General features: G+C 53.3%; 1 protein-coding gene across 1 annotated transcript; it reads left to right on the top strand.

The window, feature by feature from the left end:
• Window positions 1–187: 187 nt before the first annotated feature.
• Window positions 188–22,213, top strand: LOC133355888 (1-acylglycerol-3-phosphate O-acyltransferase ABHD5-like). The gene is made up of 5 exons (XM_061573303.1): window positions 188–318; window positions 7,585–7,739; window positions 8,389–8,500; window positions 21,130–21,316; window positions 22,042–22,213. The coding sequence occupies exons 1-5, from the start codon at window positions 188–190 to the stop codon at window positions 22,129–22,131; spliced, it is 675 nt and encodes a 224-aa protein (XP_061429287.1). The 3' UTR covers window positions 22,132–22,213.
• Window positions 22,214–22,273: the final 60 nt, after the last annotated feature.

Here is a 22,273-nt window from a genome sequence, read left to right as displayed (position 1 = left end):
GAATTATTAGTAACCATGGTTATCATGATCAGTAATCATGGTCAGAATAATCAGTAATCATGGTCAGAATCATCATCAATAATAATGGTTATCATGATCAGTAATCATGCTCAGAATCATGAGTGATCACGGTTATCATGATCAGTAATCATGCTCAGAATCACCATGCTGATCGTGCTGATTGGGCATGACGCGGCTCGGAGTTGACGGTGGCCCGGTGGTCGAGACTAAGAACGGAGCGGCAGCCAAAGGCGGAGCGCGTCCCGAGGGACGTCCCCAGCGGAGACGGAGCAGCGGTGAGCGCAGCTCGCGAGCGAGGTAGCTGGTTGCATCGCGGGGTAAGACCATCCAGCAGTGGATAGATCACGGCTGCTGACGACGACTGATTTTGAATGACACACGTCAACAGCGCAGCGCTGTACCCTTCAGTGCGCGTCTCGAAGGGGCTTTCTTTGATTACAGTGTAACAAAACAATGTTGTTCCTGGGTAGTGTCACAAAAGCAAAGTTTGTGTGAAATAATAGCCATTGCCTATAGCTTCTTAGGCATAATGCAATTAAAAAAAGTAGCAATTCGTACCCAGGAACAAAAGTTGTGTTATATTTAGTCCCATGGCAGACGGCACCGAAGCTGCCTCCTTCCTCCCTCCCCCCTCGCTTTCGGTCACTTTCGGTCACCGCCACCGGGGAACTTCCCTTCCGCAGCAAACGCCGCACGTCACTGGCGGGCAACTGCGAGCGTGGGCGGCAAGTCGCGAGCAATGACGAAAAGGGGGGAAAGTGACGCTCTTCCCAAACGATCTCCTCCCGTTTACCACTGGCTCAGGCCTTCCCTGAGCCAGGGCTCAGGGCTTCCCTGAGCCAGTGGTGGACATTCCACGGTCCTGCGGCGGGAACGAGGCCACGTATAGGACAAGCATCGTTGACTTCCCCACAAAGTGGTACCAATTGTATCGACCCAGGAGGAATGTTTTTTTTTTTAAACAAGAACTGCACATTGTATAGCAGCAGCTCCCCAAGGTCGGTAGTTGATACAGTACACGTGTGTGCAGTGCCCTGTGCAGAAATGTGTACAGTGGTTAACTAAATGTTTTATTTTGCCCGGGCATAGCCCACTGAGCTGTAGACGATTCAGAAGCGACCTGACCTCGAAGGATGCTTCGACGAATTGTCGGCTTGTAATGTAGAGATTTAGAGCAGCCACAAACTCCAAACGCAAGTTGATTCTAAATGTGGAGAAAAATCCACGCGACCACAGGGAGAGAGAGAGACACCGCAAACTCCAAATACACAGCAGCAGGAGTCAGGGTCGGGATCGAACCCACGACCTCCTGCACACCAGGCGAGGTAGTCAACATCTCATAGCCACCGTGATGATGATGAGAGAGAGACACCGCAAACTCCAAATACACATATACAGCAGCAGCAGGCGTCAGGGTCGGGATTGAACCCACGACCTCCTGCACACCAGGCGAGGTAGTCAACATCTCGCCATCGTCATCAATGACAGTATCATGGACACGCGCAGTGAAATCACTCCCCCCTTGTCCCACGCTGCATTTAGACCAGTGGCGGCTCCTGCAAAATCTCTCAGGGGGGGCAAGTGTCTGGATGATTGATAAGGATAAGGTCCACCCATGCAATGGATAAATTAACAGCTTAAACATGTAAAGGCAACTTCACTTCTTTAATATTAATGAAAAATAAAGTGACTCTTACAATACATCTTGTTTGTTTCTATACTCACTATTAATACAATCCACTCAAGTATCTTTTATTAAAGATTCCACTAGGTGGCGACAAATTATATTGTTGGATGAAACGTGCTTACGTATGATGACGTAAGCACGTTAGGGCGAGCCCTCCCGGAAGCCATAGAGAATGCATTGGAGCGCCCGCCTTTCGAAAAAAAACATCTTTGAATGTAAGTCTATGGGGCCACTCGGGGCGATTCTCAGCCGGAGTGAAATCGCCCAAAAAGAGGCGGTACTCCACAGAACGTGACATGACGCTGATTGGACTATATCCAGAGGCACAGTGACGGCTAGCGTGACTCTGTGGTTGAATGACATTGGTGGTGCGTCGCCCAATCGCCCTAATGAAGAAACCGCCCCTGATTTAGACTCTTACTTTGCACCCACAGATGAGCCTTGTTTTGACCATACTTCACCAGACCGGTCACGAGTGCGGCGGGTTGGTGAAGGGGGGGGTTGAAGGGGGGCACACACGAGTACAGTACAACAACGCGTCTCGCGAGGAGCTACGCGGCGAGGGGCTTGAGGCCTGGCAGGGCGATCGGGTGGGCGAAAGACGCCGACTGGCGCTGCGGTCAGCGACGATTTCCGCCACCCCAACGTGGCCAACCAGCGGCCAGGTCACGGCCAACCATCACCCACGGCCTGCAAGGCGCGGTGTGGGGTGGGGGAAGAGGGCCCCTCATCCAGCAGTGGATTGACCAAAACAAACAAAACAATGAAACCACCTTGGCAGTGTCACCGGCGTGCGTCCTTTGCAAGAGTCCTCACCTGCGTATGGCTCTTAATCTGTGGACTGTGCCAAACCCAAGCCCACATTGTTACTGCCCCAGCTTGGGTCACTCAGCCAACACTGCCATCGTCACAACAACCACCACCACCAAACCAGCGGCCACACCTCGCCAGCAAGTGCGTTATTATTACTACTACTATAGCAACTGAGCGTTATCCCCCACGGGGATTTCCACCACGAATATACAGAATGAACTCACTTGTACAGATGCCATTGTTTATACTATTTTTATATTTATTTAAAAAACCCATACCAGGTCACGAAAACGAATCTTATCGGCAGCCATGATCTATCGACTGCCCTACTCCACCCCCTTCACCCCAACCCCACAATGATGTTATCATCTCATCAGAATCTTTATTGATACTGTAAGAATCCGATGGCCTATACAAAAGCTCTTTTGTACAACATGTCCAATGAGAAAGTTACAACAAACAATAAAAAAACATGGCATGAGTGCAGAGTACTGAATAGGAAAGTTAAGCAAATCACTAAAAATAAACACAAATCTATTCCCCAATGGCCAAAGTCCCATCACCGCCACCCCATATCTCCCCCATGTAAATGAATAATCCCTCCCGAGACACACACACGGAGTGGGAGCTTCCGACCCAACAACAGTGTCGGGTGTGTCGCTTGCCAGTCAACGTGTGTGTATGTGTGGCCAGGTGGGGAGCGGTAGTGTAGCGGTGAGCGCGCTACGCTACAAACCTGGCGACCCGGATTCCATTCCCGCTCACGACCAACACCAGTGACAATTATCTGAACCGATCCTGGGCCTCCCCATTGTCGACTCAGCCTCAAATGAGTACCTAGTGCAGTGGTGTAAACATCGCCACTGGGGAGACAAAGGCGGCCGGACGTGGTTGCAGGCCACCCACCCCCTCTTGTGTGCCGTGGCGGCCTTCATAGGTGGCTACTCGCTAACAGCACTTGCCCCTTCAGTCTGTTAAAGGCTACACGGGGGATCTTTGTCTTTGTGTGGCCAGGTGACGCATTGCGTTACCGTGAATCTAATGCGACACCGCCATCCGCATACAAAAGGCTGACTATCGCGGGGGGTTACGTTCTCGGAAAGTGGTTTGGCACACGGAAACCAAACACAGACAACATCACAATTGAAATAAGCACTGTAATGTATGTAGAATAAACAAAAAACTAAACTTAAATACACATGTGTAGTGAGTTCAACTGAGTCACAGAAGTAGACTTGGAGGCAACACATTTATTCAACTCCAACACACGGGGTAACTTTCCCCTTAACAGAATAACAACCTATGGTGGTGGCCACCAGGCTAACTACACTAATTACAACGTAACTGCTACTACGGACCGAGACCAACAGCTTGGGTCCAGGTCCACGTGTTGGAGACTTGTTGAACGGACAACGTAGACGAAGGTTTCTTCCAGGATGAACAACAACAAGCCTGGTCCCTCTCGGGACCCGGCTTATATTCTCTGCGGTGTGTCTGGCTCCGCCCTTGGCCACGACCACCTTCCAGAATCCTCGGGAAGGATCTGTATCCCAATCACGTGACCACCCATAGCCCCACTTGGGGCCCCCTTTGTAGACTTAACTGGTCACGTGTCCTCTCGGGTCAACCAGAGTGATATGGCCTTTAGTAACCTCATCCTTTGGCCGGCACTCCCACACCCTGTCCTGTAGGGCTGGCACTGCACGCCAAGCGTGGTGCCATCCAGCGCTATCAATCAGCGCTCACCGGGCCCCTCTAGGTCCGGTACTGCACCCACACCCTCGTGGTGTCCGCGATGTCGTTACATCGCACGCCGTGCCTCTCTAGGGCTGGCACTGTACAGTGACATCCCGCGATGTCACTGCACATGTGTAGTAGAGTTCACGACTCTTGGACGCCGGAGTTGGAGGCACACGGGTTTATTTCACACAGCACGGTTGTGGCATACAACACTAGAGGGGGTATCGGCCCCCTCACCCGGCTAGCTGGGGATACACGCGCTAGCTACTCCTAGCCTGCCTCCTAGTCCTCCACTAACGGGCTAGGGGAGGCTATCTGGCCCGACACTGGTAAGTCGGGCCCGGTACCCTGAGTCCCAGACCAGCTCTGACAAGAGCACCGGCTCTGGTTCTCGGGACCACGCCGCTGGCTCGGTCCTGTTCGGCCCTGATAAGGACGGCGAACCAGGGGAGTCCAGGGCTCTAGCTAAGACGTCTTCAGTCTTCACTGGTTAGCTTAACCTCTCTCCCCGAGCCCTCCGACACATCCCCTTTTATACCCAACCCCCCGCTGAGGGGTGGGGCCCCGGGGGATCATAACTCCGAATCAGCCCCCCCCAGGGTGCCTGGCGCGGACGTCGTAGAGAGCACCTCCCCGTGCACTCACGTAGCCCCGCCCACTGTGTTTGTTTGCCATAAGCTGCCATGCATAACGGGCTCTCTCTCTAACACCCCTACACATGTAAAAAAAAACCATAATTAGGAGTATAAATACTTGAATAGACACCGTACTTACCGACAACGATCCGAAGCGTGTGTCTTGTTTGTCTGCGAGTGAGAAGCGGCAGTGCAGCGAACCCGACCACCCGAGTTCGATTCACGCCCAACACCATTGACGATTATCTGAATCGGAGCCAAAGGCAGTCGGGCGTGGTGCAGACTACCCCACCACCCTCGTGTGCCACAGTTCCGGCCTTCATGGGTGCTAATTCTAGATTTGAAGCTTTCGTGACTGCAAGGATTCATACTCTTAGTTTTATTGGTAAAGTCACGTAGGTAAAAAATTGAAATAAAAATTAATAAAAATAAAATAATAAAAATCACGACGTTTCGGAGGCAACACAAGTCTCCGTCATCAGGTGGGAGCGTCACAGCCAGATTTGCTGTATCAAGTGAGGCATCATAGGTGCTGCTCGCCAACAGCACTTGCCCCAACAGTCTGTTCATCGGCTACACTGGGGTTCTAGATCACATAAACATTATTGTGTCGTTGAACCCGCCACCACCACCACCTGACACGGCCAATAAGTAAGGTCTGTCACATCAACAAAACGTGCCAATTAGTTACTAGTAAACCCACAACATTACTAATAAACCCATAACATTTACAATTGGAGTACGACGTTTCGCTGGTGATTACAACCAGCCTCATCAGGCGATTAGCCAGAATTCTGAAGAAGTCTTCCTGTATTCGGTCTTATATCGAGCAGTGGGAATGTCATCACCGTGATGACATCACTATGAATGTTATTCTGAGAATATGCAGTACCTATTACACTGGTCTACAATTTTTTAGACGTCGTCTGCTTTAGAGATGAAATGTGCTGTTTATTATGGATTTTGATATGCTAAATTCAAATATGACAATTAAAACAACTGATTGGCTACTGTTCCCAATATATTAAAGTTTTTACATTTAACGTCTAGGTATATTGTGTAGATAGAGTTTTACTTATAAATTGTAAACCTAGGTCTTTTCATGTATTTATGGTTGCTTTACATGATAACATGTCACCTGTCCTGTTCATGTAACACTTAAAAAATCAGCAAAAGGGTTATATAAATAAAATGTATGATGAAACAAAAGGCAAAAAAACTATTATGGATATATAATTACGTAGTTTATTTAGTCCTTATTCAGTGTCTACTTGGCTTGTCTCTTGTATTCATTAAATGGAGCATATCTTGGCACTGTCCAGCAATAGTCTGCAAGCATTGATGGGCTCCATTTGCCCTGATAGCGTTTCTCCATCGTTGCAATGTCCTGGTGAAATCGCTCGCCATGCTTGTCGCTCACTGCTCCGCAGTTCAGTGAGAAAAATCTGGATGAGAGTGCAAAAATGTATCTTTAGTGACATGTTGCAACTAAAGCTTTTGTATGCCTTGAGGAGGTTTTCCACCAATGCTCTCTAGTTGTCTGTCTTATTGTTTCCGATAAAATGTGTTGCCACTAACTGGAAGGCTTTCCATGCCGTCTTTTCCTTGCCACGCAGTGCACTGTCAAATGCATCATCTCGAAGAAGTTCATGACAAAGACACCATACTTCATCTTAGCTTCACTTAACCTTGGAAATTTTCCACGGAGGTACTTGAAAGCTGCTTGTGTTTTGTCCATGGCTTTGACAAAGTTCTTCATCAGACCCAGCTTGATGTGTGAGGGTGATAACAACATCTTCCTTGATTCAACAAGTGGTGGATGCTGAATACTTTTCCTCCCAGGCTCCAATGACTGTCAGAGTGCCCAATTTACATTGATATAGTGGGAATTTATCGCACGACTATCCCATTCGCAGATAAAACAGCAGTACTTTGTGTATCCAGTTTTCAGACCAAGAAAGAGAGTAACAACCTTCAAATGGCCACAAAGCTGCCACTGATGTTGGTCATAGTTTATGCACCTCAAAAGTTGTTTCATGTTGTCATAGGTTTCCTTCATATGGAATGCATGACCAACTGGAATTGATGGAAAAAACATTTCCATTATGCAGCAAAACAGATTTAAAACTAATCTTCGCTTCACGTGTATTAGTGTGGGTTTTTTTTGCCGGAATGTGGTGTTGATGTTCCACGTGCACAATCATATATTCACCTGCTGCACAGTACCCATGCCACAGCCTACGCATCCCCCCCCCCGCTCTGCCGGCTGACAACCGCCGTACTCCAGCCTGTATGGCTTCGTGTAGTCACACGGCGTGCAGCAGAAGTGCACCGATTGGGTCAAAGGTCATTGTTTGGATCATCGGGCAATGGCTGCGGCCACGGTGGCGAGATGTTGACTACCTCGCCTGGTGTACACAAGGTCGTGGGTTCGATCCCATCACTGACACCTGTTTATTTGGAGTTTGCATGTTCTTCTTGTAGTTGTGTGGATTTTTCACCGGTTTTATCAGGCTTTTCCCTCCACATTTAGAAACATGCGTTTAAAAATGTTTGTCTGCTATAAATGTCCACATGATAAGCCACTAAGTTGAGCTGTCGTTTGTGGCCAGGTCGCTTCTGAAAAAGAGTTACATAGCTCACCTGGTGAAATATTTGTAAAAAATGTTTAAAGCGCGTGCATTGCAGGGTGAAGCAGCTGATCCTGGTGGACCCGTGGGGCTTCCCCGAGCGGCCCCTTAACCCGGACCAGGAGCGGCCCGTGCCAATGTGGGTCAAGGCCATCGGCTTTGTGCTGAGCCCCTTCAACCCGCTGGCCGGCCTACGCGCCGCCGGGCCATGGGGTCAGTCTCACTCGGCGGGTCCCGCGAGGTGGGGATGGGCAAAAGAAACTAAATAATTTAGCTGTGACGGTCCCACCTGATGACGGAAACTTGTGTTGCCTCCGAAACGTCGTGATTTATAATTTTATTTCTATTATTATTTCTATTCTTTTTATAATTTATTTTTACCTACGTGACTTTACCGAATATGAATCATTGCAGTCATGAAAGCTTCAAATCTAGAAAGAAAAATAAACTAAAACTATTTTTTTTTATCTTAGGTAAGGCCCACTGAGCTATGTAGCTCTTTTTCAGAAGCGACCTGGCTGCCACAAATGATAGGTCAACGAAGTTATTTATCATCACATTGTCATTTATAGCAGCCAAATACTCTTAAACGCATGTTGATTCTAAATGTGGAAGACCCAGAGAAAAAATCCATGCGACCACGGGAAGAGAGACACAAATTCAAAATATACAACTGGCGTCGGGAATGGGGTCCGAACTCACGACCTCCTTTATACCAGGCAAGGTAAATTTTAATCTCTCACAAGCGATCCACTTATCCCAGGCGCCCCTTGACGGAGAGACCACGTTAGCGGCAGTTGTACGTCACCGCCCCGCTCGAGCGCGAAACCTTATGCTGAGCGTTCCCGTTGGGTTCCAGCAGGGCCCGGCATGGTGCAGCGCTTCCGGCCGGACTTCAAGCGCAAGTTTTCCAACCTCTTTGACGACGACACCATCTGCGAGTACATCTACCACTGCAACGCGCAGACGCCCAGGTACACACGGGCATGCAGCTCTCGCCCCGCGTCACTGCCACTGCCTGTGCCTCACCGTACATTTCATCGTCGTCGTTATCATCGTCATCAGAATTTTTATATTTATATGCACTGGAGAACTCTGATGAGCTATGAAGCTCTTTTTCACAGGTGTCCAGTGTAGGGGCACGGGGTGAGAAAGTTACAACAACAATCGATACAAAAGCAGGAGTGTAAAGTATAGGAAAGGTAAGCAAATCACTATAAATAAAACGAAAACTAAAATATTTTTTGGTTCTATGGGAACCTCATTTGCCAGTAAATATATGATAATTGTTTTTTTTACCCTTCTATCTGGCAACAAAACTGACACCTTTTTACAAGGAGTCATGTTTGCATAGACCGCAATACCTGCAGTCATAATACAAACCAAAGAACATAACTCTGATAATGTGCACTGTCCTTGAAGTTGATTGGTCCACACCCGAGACAGCTTTCCTTAGAGCCTAGTCTCACAACTTCAAGGACAGTGCACATTATCAGAGTTATGTTCTTTGGTTTGTATTATGACTGCAGGTATTGCGGTCTATGCAAACATGACTCCTTGTAAAAAGGTGTCAGTTTTGTTGCCAGATAGAAGAGTAAAAAAACAATTATCATATTTTTACTGGCAAATGAGGTTCCCATAGTGTAGATGCTTGCCCCGAGCTCTCATACTCTGATGGTGCATTGTCTTTGAGTTGTGCGCCTTTTGGCATCATCTGGTCCAATCCATGTGAGACTAGGCTCTAAGAAAAGCTGTCTCGGGTGTGGACCAATCAACTTCAAGGACGGTGCACATTATCAGAGTTATGTTCTTTGGTTTGTATTATGACTGCAGGTATTGCGGTCTATGCAAACATGACTCCTTGTAAAAAGGTGTCAGTTTTGTTGCCAGATAGAAGGGTAAAAAAACAATTATCATACTTTTTGGTTCTTTCGGTAAAGTCACGTAGGTAGAAAAAATAAATAATAAATCACGACGTTTCGATTGCAACACAAGCAATCGTTGTCGAAACGTCGTGATTTATTTTATATTTTTCTGCCTACGTGACTTTACCAAAAGAACCAAAGAGTATGGATTCCTGCAGTCACGAAAACTTCAAATCAAGTTTGAAAACTAAAATATTTAATTTTATCAAGTAAAGCCCACTGAGCTATTAGCTTATTTTTCAGAAACGACCTGGCCACAAATGATATTGTGATGCCGCCGCCACGAAGCCGTTCGGCAGGCGCCCAAATCCCCGACCTCGCCACCACCAAGCAACGGAGCCAACCCCGCGTCCCCCTCACCTCACCTCACACGAACACACCCGCACGCATTTCCCCCCCCCCCCCATAGAGCTCCGAGGGGAGGTCACCTGGCCGACCGGTTTTTATCCGAGAAACCCTTATCGGGGTTAACTCTCACGGTTTCCGGCGATCAGGGAATTGGATGACCTCCCCCGTGCTACGTGGCACCGCGGCGCTGCGACCAGCCTTAATATGGTGTGGTCGCGGCATGGGGCATTCGGCCACCGCGGTTGAGGCGCATTTCCCCCCACACACACCCCCACGGGTCGACGGGGCAAGCAGAGGAGGGACGGGACAGCATGAATAGCGGGACCGCAGGAGCTGTTGCGCATAGTCATGGAGGGTTGGAATAATTACGCTTGAGCGCGCAGGCCCCATTGTTAGGAAGGGTAAGGGATTAACTAGGATTTACGCCTTGCACGCCGCACACTGATTAGCATATCAACAGCGCCCGGAACCGCCGTGCGCGGGCTCGAGGTGCACGAGCCCATTGTTCAGCGCAGCATCCCCTTTGAGGTAGGGAGGATAAATAGAGGGGCGCAGAGGGGAAATCGCTCTCTTCTCTCCAGGCCAGCGGACCAGCAGCAGCTCCAGCCAGCGACCCGGACGTCCGTGAGACGCATCGAGGTACGTTGTTAGCGCAGGGAGCAGCGAACCTCCGCGGGCGCCAAACAGGGAGTGGGGAGGTGAAGTAAGATAATAGCCGATAAATAGGGAATAGGTGCCGGTTGAGGGGAATAGGCCAGCCTCGTCGACTCACTGATTCAACATTAGTACCAGGTAATAAATCATTAATAGCGAAGCGTGGTCTCGCGTGATCTTGTCGTGCAGTGTGAGCGTGTGGGAACGCGTGTGGTACTGTGTGTGCGTAAGCTCGCAGCGTGCGTAATCGGCGTACCCCAGGTGCGCGATCATAACGTAAGCGGCCAGCAGGTGGCGAGCGCTGCGCGGAGCAGCGCAAGAGTGGGTATCGCGTGTGGAGCTGTATGCGTGTGCGCGCGCACGTTCACTACGTGTATAATACAGGTGCGCGATCCTAACGTGAGTGGTCGGTATTGAGTGAGTGCCGCGCAGAGCTGTGTGTGGGTGTGCGCGTACGTAATTAACCATGCCTATTACGCGGACCCGCGGGGGAGGGGAATCCTCGAGCGACGGCTCTCACCCCATGGGTGAAGAACCCAACAGCGGTTCGCCTAGTAGCGAGGGGGCGAGTAATGAGGTTAATAATGAGGTTAACCCGACCGTTAGCAGTACAGAGGGAGGGATCTCGGGGGCCAGCGACCCCGACATATTGGTGTCAGAAACGGGACGATCCCCCGCGCCCCCAAGGGAAAGAGGCCCCCCAACCCAGGTTAAAATCAAATGCACATTTACAGGCAAAGGAATTCCATTATGGAAATCGTTTGCCCGCAGCATCAGGGGGGCTAAAAAGGTTAATGGGTGGTCGGATGAGGAGGCGTTGCAGCAGTTAGAGATACATTTAGATGGGCGAGCAGCTGACTTTGTGGAAGCTTTGCCCGCAAGCGCGCAAACTCAGTGGGAAAAATTAATGTGCGAACTCGAACGGCGCTTCGGCGCCTATGACGAGGAGGAGGCGCAGGCGGCCTTAGAGGCACGCCGCCGTCAGCCCGGCGAGGATCTGCGAGATTACGCCGAGGACGTACGCATGTTGACCCAGCTCGCGTACCCGGAGCACGAGGCGAAAGTAATTGAGAGCCTCGCCGCCGGGAAGGTCCAGCGATATTTGGCACGCACCTCATGGTGGCAGCCAAATATAGACGGTGCACGCCTCTCCTTTAACACACTTGTCGAGCGCGCGCGTAAATGCGAGAAGCTCTCGGGTGAGCGCGCGCAGCCTCGAGGGAGGGGACGAGAGTGCGCCGTAGCGAGCCTACTCTCGGATGAGGAGGAGGAGCTCGCCATCGCAGGAAGGGGACGGGCAAGGGAGCCCCAGAGACCCAGCGAGAAAACCCCGGGGTGGGTAGCTGGGTTACAGGCCGGTATGGGAGATATGATAAACCAAGTAGGTGAGAGGGTAACCCAGGTACGCGAGGAAGCAAATAAAAATATGAAGACCCTCCAGTCTGAGATGGGTGAACTACGTTCCACGGTAGGGGGGCTAGCCGGGAGGGTGTCCCAATTAGAGTCCGATTTGGGACAACTGCGTACTGGGGGAGGGAGAGGGAGTGGGCAGGGGGCCCACTACGGAGCCGCCCCCCCTCCTCGGGCATGTTATATGTGCGATCGCCGAGGGCATCTAGTGAGAGACTGTCCTGAAATCACCCGAGCTAGGCAGATGCGGGGGTTAAACTCCAACGCCCCCTAGAGAGCGGACCAACTAGGGGTGCAATCGACGCGGTCCCGATACAAATAGACGATAATGAGAATAATGGCGAGCGAGTGATCTCCACACAGGTTCCAGCAACAACGCCCACGGAAACGGTGACTCCCGGCGACTGGCTACGGGAGCTGGTGGCGGGGATCACGGGGGCCACGTCGCTGGTGGAAGGGGAGGTTAACAGAGTGCGTACCCGAATCCTGCTGGACACGGGGGCGGTGGCCTCGCTCGTGAGCGCAGCGCACTGCAGCGCGATCGGGGTCGACGTGCGTCACCTGCAGGCCCCGGACCGCGCGCTGCACACTGCGAGTGGAGCCGGAATGGGGCTGCTGGGGAGAGCCACCCTAGAGGTCCGCATAGGCAGCCAGGTGTGCACGCAGGAGTTCTACGTGTCGAGTGCGTTGTGTCACGAGTGTATCGCAGGCACCGACCTCCTAGAACGGTTGGGACTCAACGTGCAACCCCGCCAGCGATGCGCCACCATGGAGAGCAACGGCGAGCGGATACCGTTCCTGGGACGAGAACCAACGCGCCTCCGCTTTGCACCTGTGGCCGCTATCCTGGCGACGGCAGTCACCATCGGGCCGCTCACCGAGATGCTGGTGCCGGTGGCAACATCCCCCACCGACCCCGCGCTCCGACCATCAGGGGAGGTAATGCTAACTCCTCACCCGGAGTTGGCAAAACGGTATGGGGTTGTGGGATCCGCCACGTTGGTAAACGCAGATGGGGACCGATTGTTTATGCGGATGTTTAACCCCCACAATACCCCAGCGATACTGCGAAGGCGCACCCCGATAGCCACAGTACACCCCCTGCACGCACGCCACTCTAACGACTCGGTGTTCGCACTCTGGGCTGAGGACCCCGGTCGTCCTGAGGGTGAGCAGGACCTGGCCTGGCGAGTCGGCCCGACTCCCCGAGCCGAGGTCGTTCCCCTGCTCGACGCGTTACATGTACCATGGGCGGACTTACCTAAGGGAGAGGCCGATCGGCTGCGCGATTTACTGCGGGAGTATGCCGACGTGTTCAGCGAACACGACTCGGACGTTGGTCAGACCGACCTTGTTAAGCACCAAATTGACACCGGTGCAGCCCGACCCATCAAACTCCCTGCATACCGAGTGGGCGCACCCGAACGCACCCAGATCAAAGAGGCGGTTGGGGACATGCTTCGCGATAACATAATTCAGCCCTCGGCGAGCCCCTGGTCAGCCCCGGTGGTACTAGTAACGAAAAAGGATGGGTCAACCCGGTTTTGCGTCGATTATCGTAAACTGAACGCAGTCACGCTCGGCGACGCCTTCCCCATACCCCGCATCGACGACACTTTTGACAGCCTCGCCGGAGCGCGATATTTTTCCACCCTCGATCTCGCGTCCGGGTACTGGCAGGTGGAGATGGCGGAGGAGGATCGGCCGAAAACCGCATTCACCACCCCGATGGGACTATTCGAGTTTCGAGTACTCCCGTTCGGACTCACCAATGCACCCGCGACGTTCCAGCGGCTGATGGAGTTGGTGATGCGGGGTTTGCAATGGGAACAGTGCCTGATTTACTTGGACGATGTGATCGTGTTCAGTAGATCTTTGTCTGAGCATTGGTCCAGGCTACGAGAGGTGTTCCAGCGACTGCGAGCGGCTCATCTCAAGCTCAAGCCACGTAAGTGTTACATCGCACAACGCGAGGTGGGGTACCTCGGGCATCGCGTCAGCGAGGCAGGCGTGCGCACCGATCCGGAGAAGGTACGCGCCGTAGTGGAGTGGCCACGGCCAAGGAATCTGACGGAGATCAGATCATTTTTGGGGCTCGCCACCTATTATCATCGATTTGTAAAGGGATTCAGCGAGATTGCACGCCCCCTCACCCAACTCACCTCCCCTAAGCACCCCTATCAGTGGACGGGGGCCTGCCAGACGGCCTTCACCACTCTCAAAGACCACCTCACCCACGCCCCCACCCTCGCTTTCCCCAATTTTACCACCGATTTTATTTTGGACACCGATGCCTGCAGCAGCGGGCTGGGTGCGGTGTTGTCACAGGTACAGGATGGGACGGAACGAGTCATCGCGTACGCCAGCCGGACCCTGAGTGGGGCCGAGCTGAACTATTGCGTGACCCGCCAAGAGTTGTATGCCGTGATTTTCGCATGTAAGCAGTTCCGGCCGTATTTGTACGGCAGGAGATGTCGCGTACGCACTGACCATTATGCTCTTCAGTTCCTTCTTACATTCAAGGAGCCGCGGGGGGCAGATGGCCCGTTGGTTGGCGCAGTTGCAGGAGTACAACCTGCAAATCGAGTATCGGGCTGGCCGGACGCATGCAAACGCGGACGCCTTGTCGAGGCGGCCCACGGTGTACGCCGAGACAAGGGCGGAGGAGGCCTGCCCCTGTTTCACGGGGGGACGCTGCCGGCAGGCAACAGACCCCCGAGAGGCCGCGGCCACTGACCCCCCCCCAGCGAGAGAGAGTGCAGTGTGCGCCACAGAGACCCTCACAGGTGGCACCGAGGATCCCGTCGACCGCCCGGCAAGCGCGGGACCCGCGGCTCGGGACCCGATCGGACGGATCCAGGAGGACGTCGGCTGCGCCTTCCCGGGCCTGAACGACAAGCAGCTGAGACAGACCCAGCAGCGAGATCCGGATCTTGCGGCCGTGGAGGCGGCACTGCGGGAGGAAAAGAGCGCCCTACCAGGACCCTGGAGCGGTTTGTATGCCCGGTTGTGTGTGCAGAACGGAGTGGTACGGGAGTTAACCGAGGCCGGCCAGCCGGGGTGCATCTGTGTTCCTGCCCAGGTGCGACCCCAGCTGCTACGGCTGGTGCATGACCACCCACTCGGGGGCCACGATGGGGAACGACGCACGCGAGAGACCCTGCGTCGCCAGTATCTCTGGCCCAAATTGGCACAAGACGTGGCGGCCTGGGTACAGGGCTGCCGCGCCTGTCAGCAGTGCGGGCCGAAACCGGCACGATACCAGGTACCCCTAAGGCCGTTCCGCGTCAGCCGCACGAATCAGCTGGTCGGGATCGATCTACAGGGGCCATTCCCGCGATCCCATCGAGGCAACCGGTATATCCTGGTCGCAGTAGAGTATTTCACCCGCTACCCCGTGGCAGTGGCCATCCCTGATAAAACGGCCTTGGTGGTGGCCCGGGCATTTGTGGAACATTACGTACTGAAGCACGGGATCCCAGAACGAGTCCTCACCGACCAGGGTAGCGAGTTCGAGGCCGAGCTGTTCCAGGCACTGTGCCGAGAATTCGGAATCCAGAAGGACCGAACCACAGCGTACCACCCCCAGGCGAATGGTATGGTAGAACGCATGAATCAGACCCTAGCGGGGAAACTCAAACGTATGGCGGCCGCAAATCAACGGGATTGGGACGAACACCTCCCCTACGCCCTTTTCGCCTACGCCACCACCGTACACACGTCGACGGGACAAACCCCGTTTTTAATGATGTTCGGCCGTGAGTCTCGTTTACCCGCAGATCTGCTATTCGGCGTCCCTTCCCCCCAGCCGGAGGAGGGAAGCCGCCCCGTGGAACACCTGTTGGAGACCCTGCGAGAAGCCCGAGGCCGAGCATACCCGCAAGGGGAAGCCGCGCATCGGCGGCAGGAACAGGGCACCCGACCCCGCATGGAACCCCCCTTATTCCTGACAGGCGCTAAGGTGTGGCTACACACTCCTCGCGTCGGGGCCGGGCAGGTGGGGAAACTGACGACCTACTGGCGGGGACCCTGGACCGTGGTGCGGCAGATATCCCCCTGGACGGTACTAATTGATGGCGGGGAGAGGGGTCGAGAGACGGTGGTCAATGTCCGCCGCTTAAAACCGTGGAAAGCGGCCCCGGCCGGAGAGAACCCCGTCACTCGAAGGCCCCGAAATCCCGGAGTACCAGCACCCCTCGTGTTGGGGGGCCTCGCACACTACATGGGCCCCGCCGGACCCCCGAGACGCCCCAATCCAGTCCGGAGATGGCGCGGACGACGGCCACTAAACCCTTCCGCTGCTGAGTTTGTGCCCCAGCCCACAGGTGCCGGAGGACGGGGAGAGCCGCTGGAGTGGAGGAGGAGACCGCCGCAGGAGCTACAGAGGACGGAACCACCCGCCCCGAGGCCAGCCACCAGATCCGGACGGATCCCCCGGACCCCGCAACGTTTCCTCGTGGGCGCGGCCCAAGCGAGGTGCTCCAGTCAACCCGGGACGGGGACTGGCACCTCGGGGGGCTATGTGATGCCGCCGCCACGAAGCCGTTCGGCAGGCGCCCAAATCCCCGACCTCGCCACCACCAAGCAACGGAGCCAACCCCGCGTCCCCCTCACCTCACCTCACACGAACACACCCGCACGCATTTCCCCCCCCCCCCCATAGAGCTCCGAGGGGAGGTCACCTGGCCGACCGGTTTTTATCCGAGAAACCCTTATCGGGGTTAACTCTCACGGTTTCCGGCGATCAGGGAATTGGATGACCTCCCCCGTGCTACGTGGCACCGCGGCGCTGCGACCAGCCTTAATATGGTGTGGTCGCGGCATGGGGCATTCGGCCACCGCGGTTGAGGCGCATTTCCCCCCACACACACCCCCACGGGTCGACGGGGCAAGCAGAGGAGGGACGGGACAGCATGAATAGCGGGACCGCAGGAGCTGTTGCGCATAGTCTTGGAGGGTTGGGATAATTACGCTTGAGCGCGCAGGCCCCATTGTTAGGAAGGGTAAGGGATTAACTAGGATTTACGCCTTGCACGCCGCACACTGATTAGCATATCAACAGCGCCCGGAACCGCCGTGCGCGGGCTCGAGGTGCACGAGCCCATTGTTCAGCGCAGCATCCCCTTTGAGGTAGGGAGGATAAATAGAGGGGCGCAGAGGGGAAATCGCTCTCTTCTCTCCAGGCCAGCGGACCAGCAGCAACTCCAGCCAGCGACCCGGACGTCCGTGAGACGCATCGAGGTACGTTGTTAGCGCAGGGAGCAGCGAACCTCCGCGGGCGCCAAACAGGGAGTGGGGAGGTGAAGTAAGATAATAGCCGATAAATAGGGAATAGGTGCCGGTTTAGGGGAATAGGCCAGCCTCGTCGACTCACTGATTCAACATTAGTACCAGGTAATAAATCATTAATAGCGAAGCGTGGTCTCGCGTGATCTTGTCGTGCAGTGTGAGCGTGTGGGAACGCGTGTGGTACTGTGTGTGCGTAAGCTCGCGGCGTGCGTAATCGGCGTACCCCAGGTGCGCGATCATAACGTAAGCGGCCAGCAGGTGGCGAGCGCTGCGCGGAGCAGCGCAAGAGTGGGTATCGCGTGTGGAGCTGTATGCGTGTGCGCGCGCACGTTCACTACGTGTATAATACAGGTGCGCGATCCTAACGTGAGTGGTCGGTATTGAGTGAGTGCCGCGCAGAGCTGTGTGTGGGTGTGCGCGTACGTAATTAACCATGCCTATTACGCGGACCCGCGGGGGAGGGGAATCCTCGAGCGACGGCTCTCACCCCATGGGTGAAGAACCCAACAGCGGTTCGCCTAGTAGCGAGGGGGCGAGTAATGAGGTTAATAATGAGGTTAACCCGACCGTTAGCGGTACAGAGGGAGGGATCTCGGGGGCCAGCGACCCCGACAATATCTCTACGAAGTGACTTCTCATGTCGAAATGTAAAGCACCCAACTGATCAAAATAATCATCAATCAGCCGTAGCCAATCCACTGCTGGATGAAGGCCTCCCCAAGCCGCCGCCGCCCCTCACAGTCCTGCGATGCAGCAATCCATCCGGCATCCGCACACAAACTGTATTCATCATGGCTCCATCTCCTTCGTAGACGTACTATCAGGTGCTCTCCATTCCTCGACCGCCTCTCCGTTGTCACACTTGACCATCTTCCATTGATCTCTTCCCACAACAGATCCTGCCCAGGCAATACTTATTGTTTTCTAATACTTTGGATGATGTCATAAATCTGCACGCTTTCTCTTAAGACGTGTCGTTCCTCTTTCTGCCTGTCATTGTAATCCCACAAATGCGTCTCCATGCTTGTTTATGGTATGTACGAGTGTTCTTCAACTGGTATCCGTGGGCCATATGTTACTTGTGAAGCACCTCTGATTAGCACGGTTGGCTATTTACGGTGCGAAAGAATTTCAACATACATTCATACATAAGAAGCCTCTGGTAGTGGCCTGCCGAGGCCACTCGCATGTCGCTCAGGAGCGCCGGGCACCGGCTGCAGCCATGGTAGTTAAATGTTTCGCGATCTTGCCTGGTATACAGGAGGTCCTGAGTTCGATTCCAATCCTGACGCCTGTGTAGAGTTTGCGTGTCTCTCCCTGTGGTCACGTGGAATTTTCTGCGGGTCCTCCAGTTTTTCTCTCCACATTAGAAACATGCATTTATTTACACACGATAAGCCACTTCGTTGAGCTATTATTTGTGGTCAGGTCACTTCTGATAAAGAGCTACATAGATCAGTGTGCCTCACCTGGTAAAATAAAAATAGTTTAGTTTTAGTCTATTGAACAGACTGACCAGAAGCTAGCTCTAGGTGCGTGATGAACATGGGATGTGAAAGTGAGTCTTTTGGAATTGACCCAATGCCACTCATTCACCTCGAATGAATGAGTGGCATTGCATGCCTGCATTCCACCGCTCGACTATGTAGTAGGGGTGATGTTAAAGGCCACGAAAAGCTGTAATTTATTTGAAAACGTCATTACAAAATACATTTTTTGCTCAAGAGTAACATTTCACTTAGTTGTGTGTGTGTATGCATGTGCCTCTGTGTCTGTCTATGTGTATGTTAACGTGTAACATTAGTAATGAAGACGTTAACGTGCACATAGCCTGGCACAAGCGCCGTGGTGATGTCACCACCACTTAGTGGCAAATGGCAGTTGTTTATCTTTTTCAATGTGTGTTTATGAACATGTGTGTGCTTACGTATGTGTTCGTTGGTGCGTGTGTCTCTGTTTGCATACGTGGATATCTGTGTATGTGTACTTGTGTGTATTTGTATGAACATGTGTGTATACGAGTGCGAGGAGTTTGTAACCCCTCTACCTTCAATTCATTAACACTACACCATGAAAAAATATCCAACTAAGCTTGTGCCGGAGGCCCTGGGGGGACAGGTGTCCATGACGTCTCCTGGCCAAACCCCATTTGGCGGAGCCACGAGATTGAATCCCTACCCTCAGGGTTCCTCCAGAAACAGCAAAAAGCCACTGCGGGTGGCCACGTGGAATATTCGAATGCTCACTGGGGAGGAGAGGCTGCCACTCCTCTATCGGGAGCTGGACCGGTACCACCTGCATCTTTGCGGTATTCAGGAAGTCTGGTGGACAGGCTCTGGCTCCTGCCATCATGAGGGGTGGACAGTCCTCTACTCGGGGCAGGAGACTGGGAGTGGCTCTTCTTCTGAACAAAATAATGAAGAGGGCATGGGAGCGTGGCGGTGAAGTGTGGGAAGCTGTAAGCCCCAGGCTACTTTGGGCTCGCCTTCCCATCAACCAGAGGCGAGGAGTGGTGGTCGTGGTTACTTATACCCCCACCGAAGACGAACATCCGTGGAGGGATGCAGGCAAGGCCGATGAGTCAGATGCCTTCTATGACCTCTTGTCACAGGTGCTGGCTAAAGTGGCCCTTCGGGATAGTCATCTTGTTGGGTGACTTTAACGTCCGAGTTGGTCATGATGCTCGTACCTGGTCTGGAGTGATTGGAAGACATGGGCAAGATCAGCTCAATAACAATGGTAGGAGGCTGCTAGCACCTGCCTGGGTATTTTGTACCATCAGACACTCCACCCCCACAATTACCAATTGGTCATGGGGTAGTTGTGGAGAGAATGGAGAGTTGCCCATACTTGGGCATTGTGCTTATGACCGGCTCCGTTTTGACAGCAGAGGTGTTACTCTGAATCAGTCGAGCGGCATTATCTTTTCATCGGCTGCGTAATGCTGTGTGGATACTACCTGCTTTGTCGCTCCATACGAAGCTTTAGGTCTTCTCGGTCACGGTGATACCCTCCCTTCTCTACGTTTGAGAAACGTGGACCCCCCTAATGGAACAACTTTGCCGGTTAGAAACATTTAGGCTGGCCTGCCTACGATCCATCCTTGGGTTTAACCAAGCTGGATTGTGTGAGGAGCTCACAAATCCTTGAAAGATCTGGGCTAAGTCCCATCGGTGAGCTTCTCCGGCAGGCAAGGCTGTGTTAGCTGGGTCATGTAGCCTGCATGCCCAGCCACCGCATGTCTAAGCAGTTTTTGTTTGGCTTAATAGAGGGGGCTAAACAGGTACGTCACAGGCTAGAGAAGAGATGGAGTGATGTTGTATAAGAGGATGTGGATCTAAGTGGACTTGCCGATGACTGGTACCAGCGGTGTCAAGATCAGCCTCCGTGGACAAGGCTCGTTAAGAAACACTACTGGACAGTTGGAGGCAGTCGCCCTCCAGCAAGAACGGAGGGCAGAGGAGCGACCCTCAATAATGAGCAGAGCGCCGGGCGGCTAAAACTCAGCAAGTTGGCACAGTAGGGGGCACAGGTGGTGCATCGGCCAGTCATCTCAGTCAACCCATGGCACTTGGGTGTTCCCCGTGACCTGCCAGCAGACGTTCAACACTTCACGTGGCCTTAACATGCACATAGCCTGGCACAAGCGCCATGGTGATGTCACTGCCACTTAGTGGTAAATGGCGGTTGTTGTTATTGTACGCATTTGTCTTTATGTACGTATTTTGAATTTTCGCACCGTACGTAGCCAACCGTGCTAATCGGAGGCATGGGGAAATGACAACAAACTCAACACTAAAAGCAGTTCTAAAGAAAGGAATTTTCAATCGAGATTTAAACGTGCATAATATCAGAAGGAGCATTCCAGACGGCAGCAGATGCAATGACCGTCTTTGTCTGTTTATGTAACTTTGTCTCTGTGTATGTGCTTGTATCTGTATGTGTTCATGTGTGCGTGTGCATGGTACGACCTGCAGTGGTGAGACGGCCTTCAAGGCCATGACGATCCCGTACGGCTGGGCCAAGCGGCCCATGCTGCACCGCATCGGCGACCTGGACCCGGCCATCCCCATCGCCATCATCTACGGCGCCCGCTCGTGGATCGACAGCAGCTCCGGTGGCAAGGTGGTGGAGGCGCGGCCCGGCTCACGCACGCGCCTCGTGGTGAGCGCCGCTCCCCCCACCCCACCCCATTTCATTCTCTGTCCATCACCCCCAAACTCAATAATGATAATGTTAAACTTGGAGCAATGCACAGAGAGACCGAGTGAGAGAGAATGAATGAATGATTTGGAGACATTGGAAACCACAAGCTCTGTGGTCCTATGTTGGGATTGTTGGCCAACTCCATTAATTAATTTATTGTTATACATGTGGAAGAAGATCTGAGTACCCGGAGAAAATGCGCACACACACACGTTAGGGGGGTGCGGGGTGACACGAATCCGCATACAGATATAAATTAATCCACTTGCTCTGTTGCCAGGAGATGGTGACCTCGCGACACCTTCCAGTTTTTTTAATCTCCCCCTGACTGCCTCTGTCCCACCGAACAGCATGCATGAGTAACAACCACAGCACGTGTGCGTGCGGTGGAGTTAGTTGCATGGTGGTTGGTTACGATGGAGAGCGTAGATGTGCGGTTGTGGGGGGTATGGTACGACAGCAGCCTACAACATGCGCTGTGGTTACTCATGGCTGCCCGCTCTGTCCTCGAACCTGCTTAGCTTCTGTGATTTTAAGTTGGTTTTGTTTAACCAGCTTGTCACAGGGGCTACAAAAGTAGTTTTTTACACGACTTTAGTCCACCGTTAACTTTGGCTCCCCCCCCCCCAATCCTGCTTGCACCCCTGCGCGTGCGTTCACCGACTGCCTCCGTCTCGCCCCAGCAAATACGCGGAGCTGGGCACCACGTGTACGCGGACCAGCCGGAGGACTTCAACAAGATGGTGGAGCAGATTTGCGACAGCATCGACTAAATGCGGCGCATGTCCAGGGGGTGGGGATGGCCCAGGGCAATCGAGGCCAACAACACCGGGACAACACAAATGCTGAAGTAAAGGGGGACAGGTGGGGTGGGGGTAGTGGGAGGGGGGTGGGGCATTGGGGGCGGGGGTGGAC

This window comes from Lethenteron reissneri, chromosome 52, assembly GCF_015708825.2.
Source record: "Lethenteron reissneri isolate LAM-NWPU_2019-01 chromosome 52, ASM1570882v1, whole genome shotgun sequence".
Classification (NCBI taxonomy): domain Eukaryota; kingdom Metazoa; phylum Chordata; class Hyperoartia; order Petromyzontiformes; family Petromyzontidae; genus Lethenteron; species Lethenteron reissneri.
Note: the sequence above shows the minus strand (reverse complement) of the source record. Positions and strands in the feature narration are given on the sequence as shown.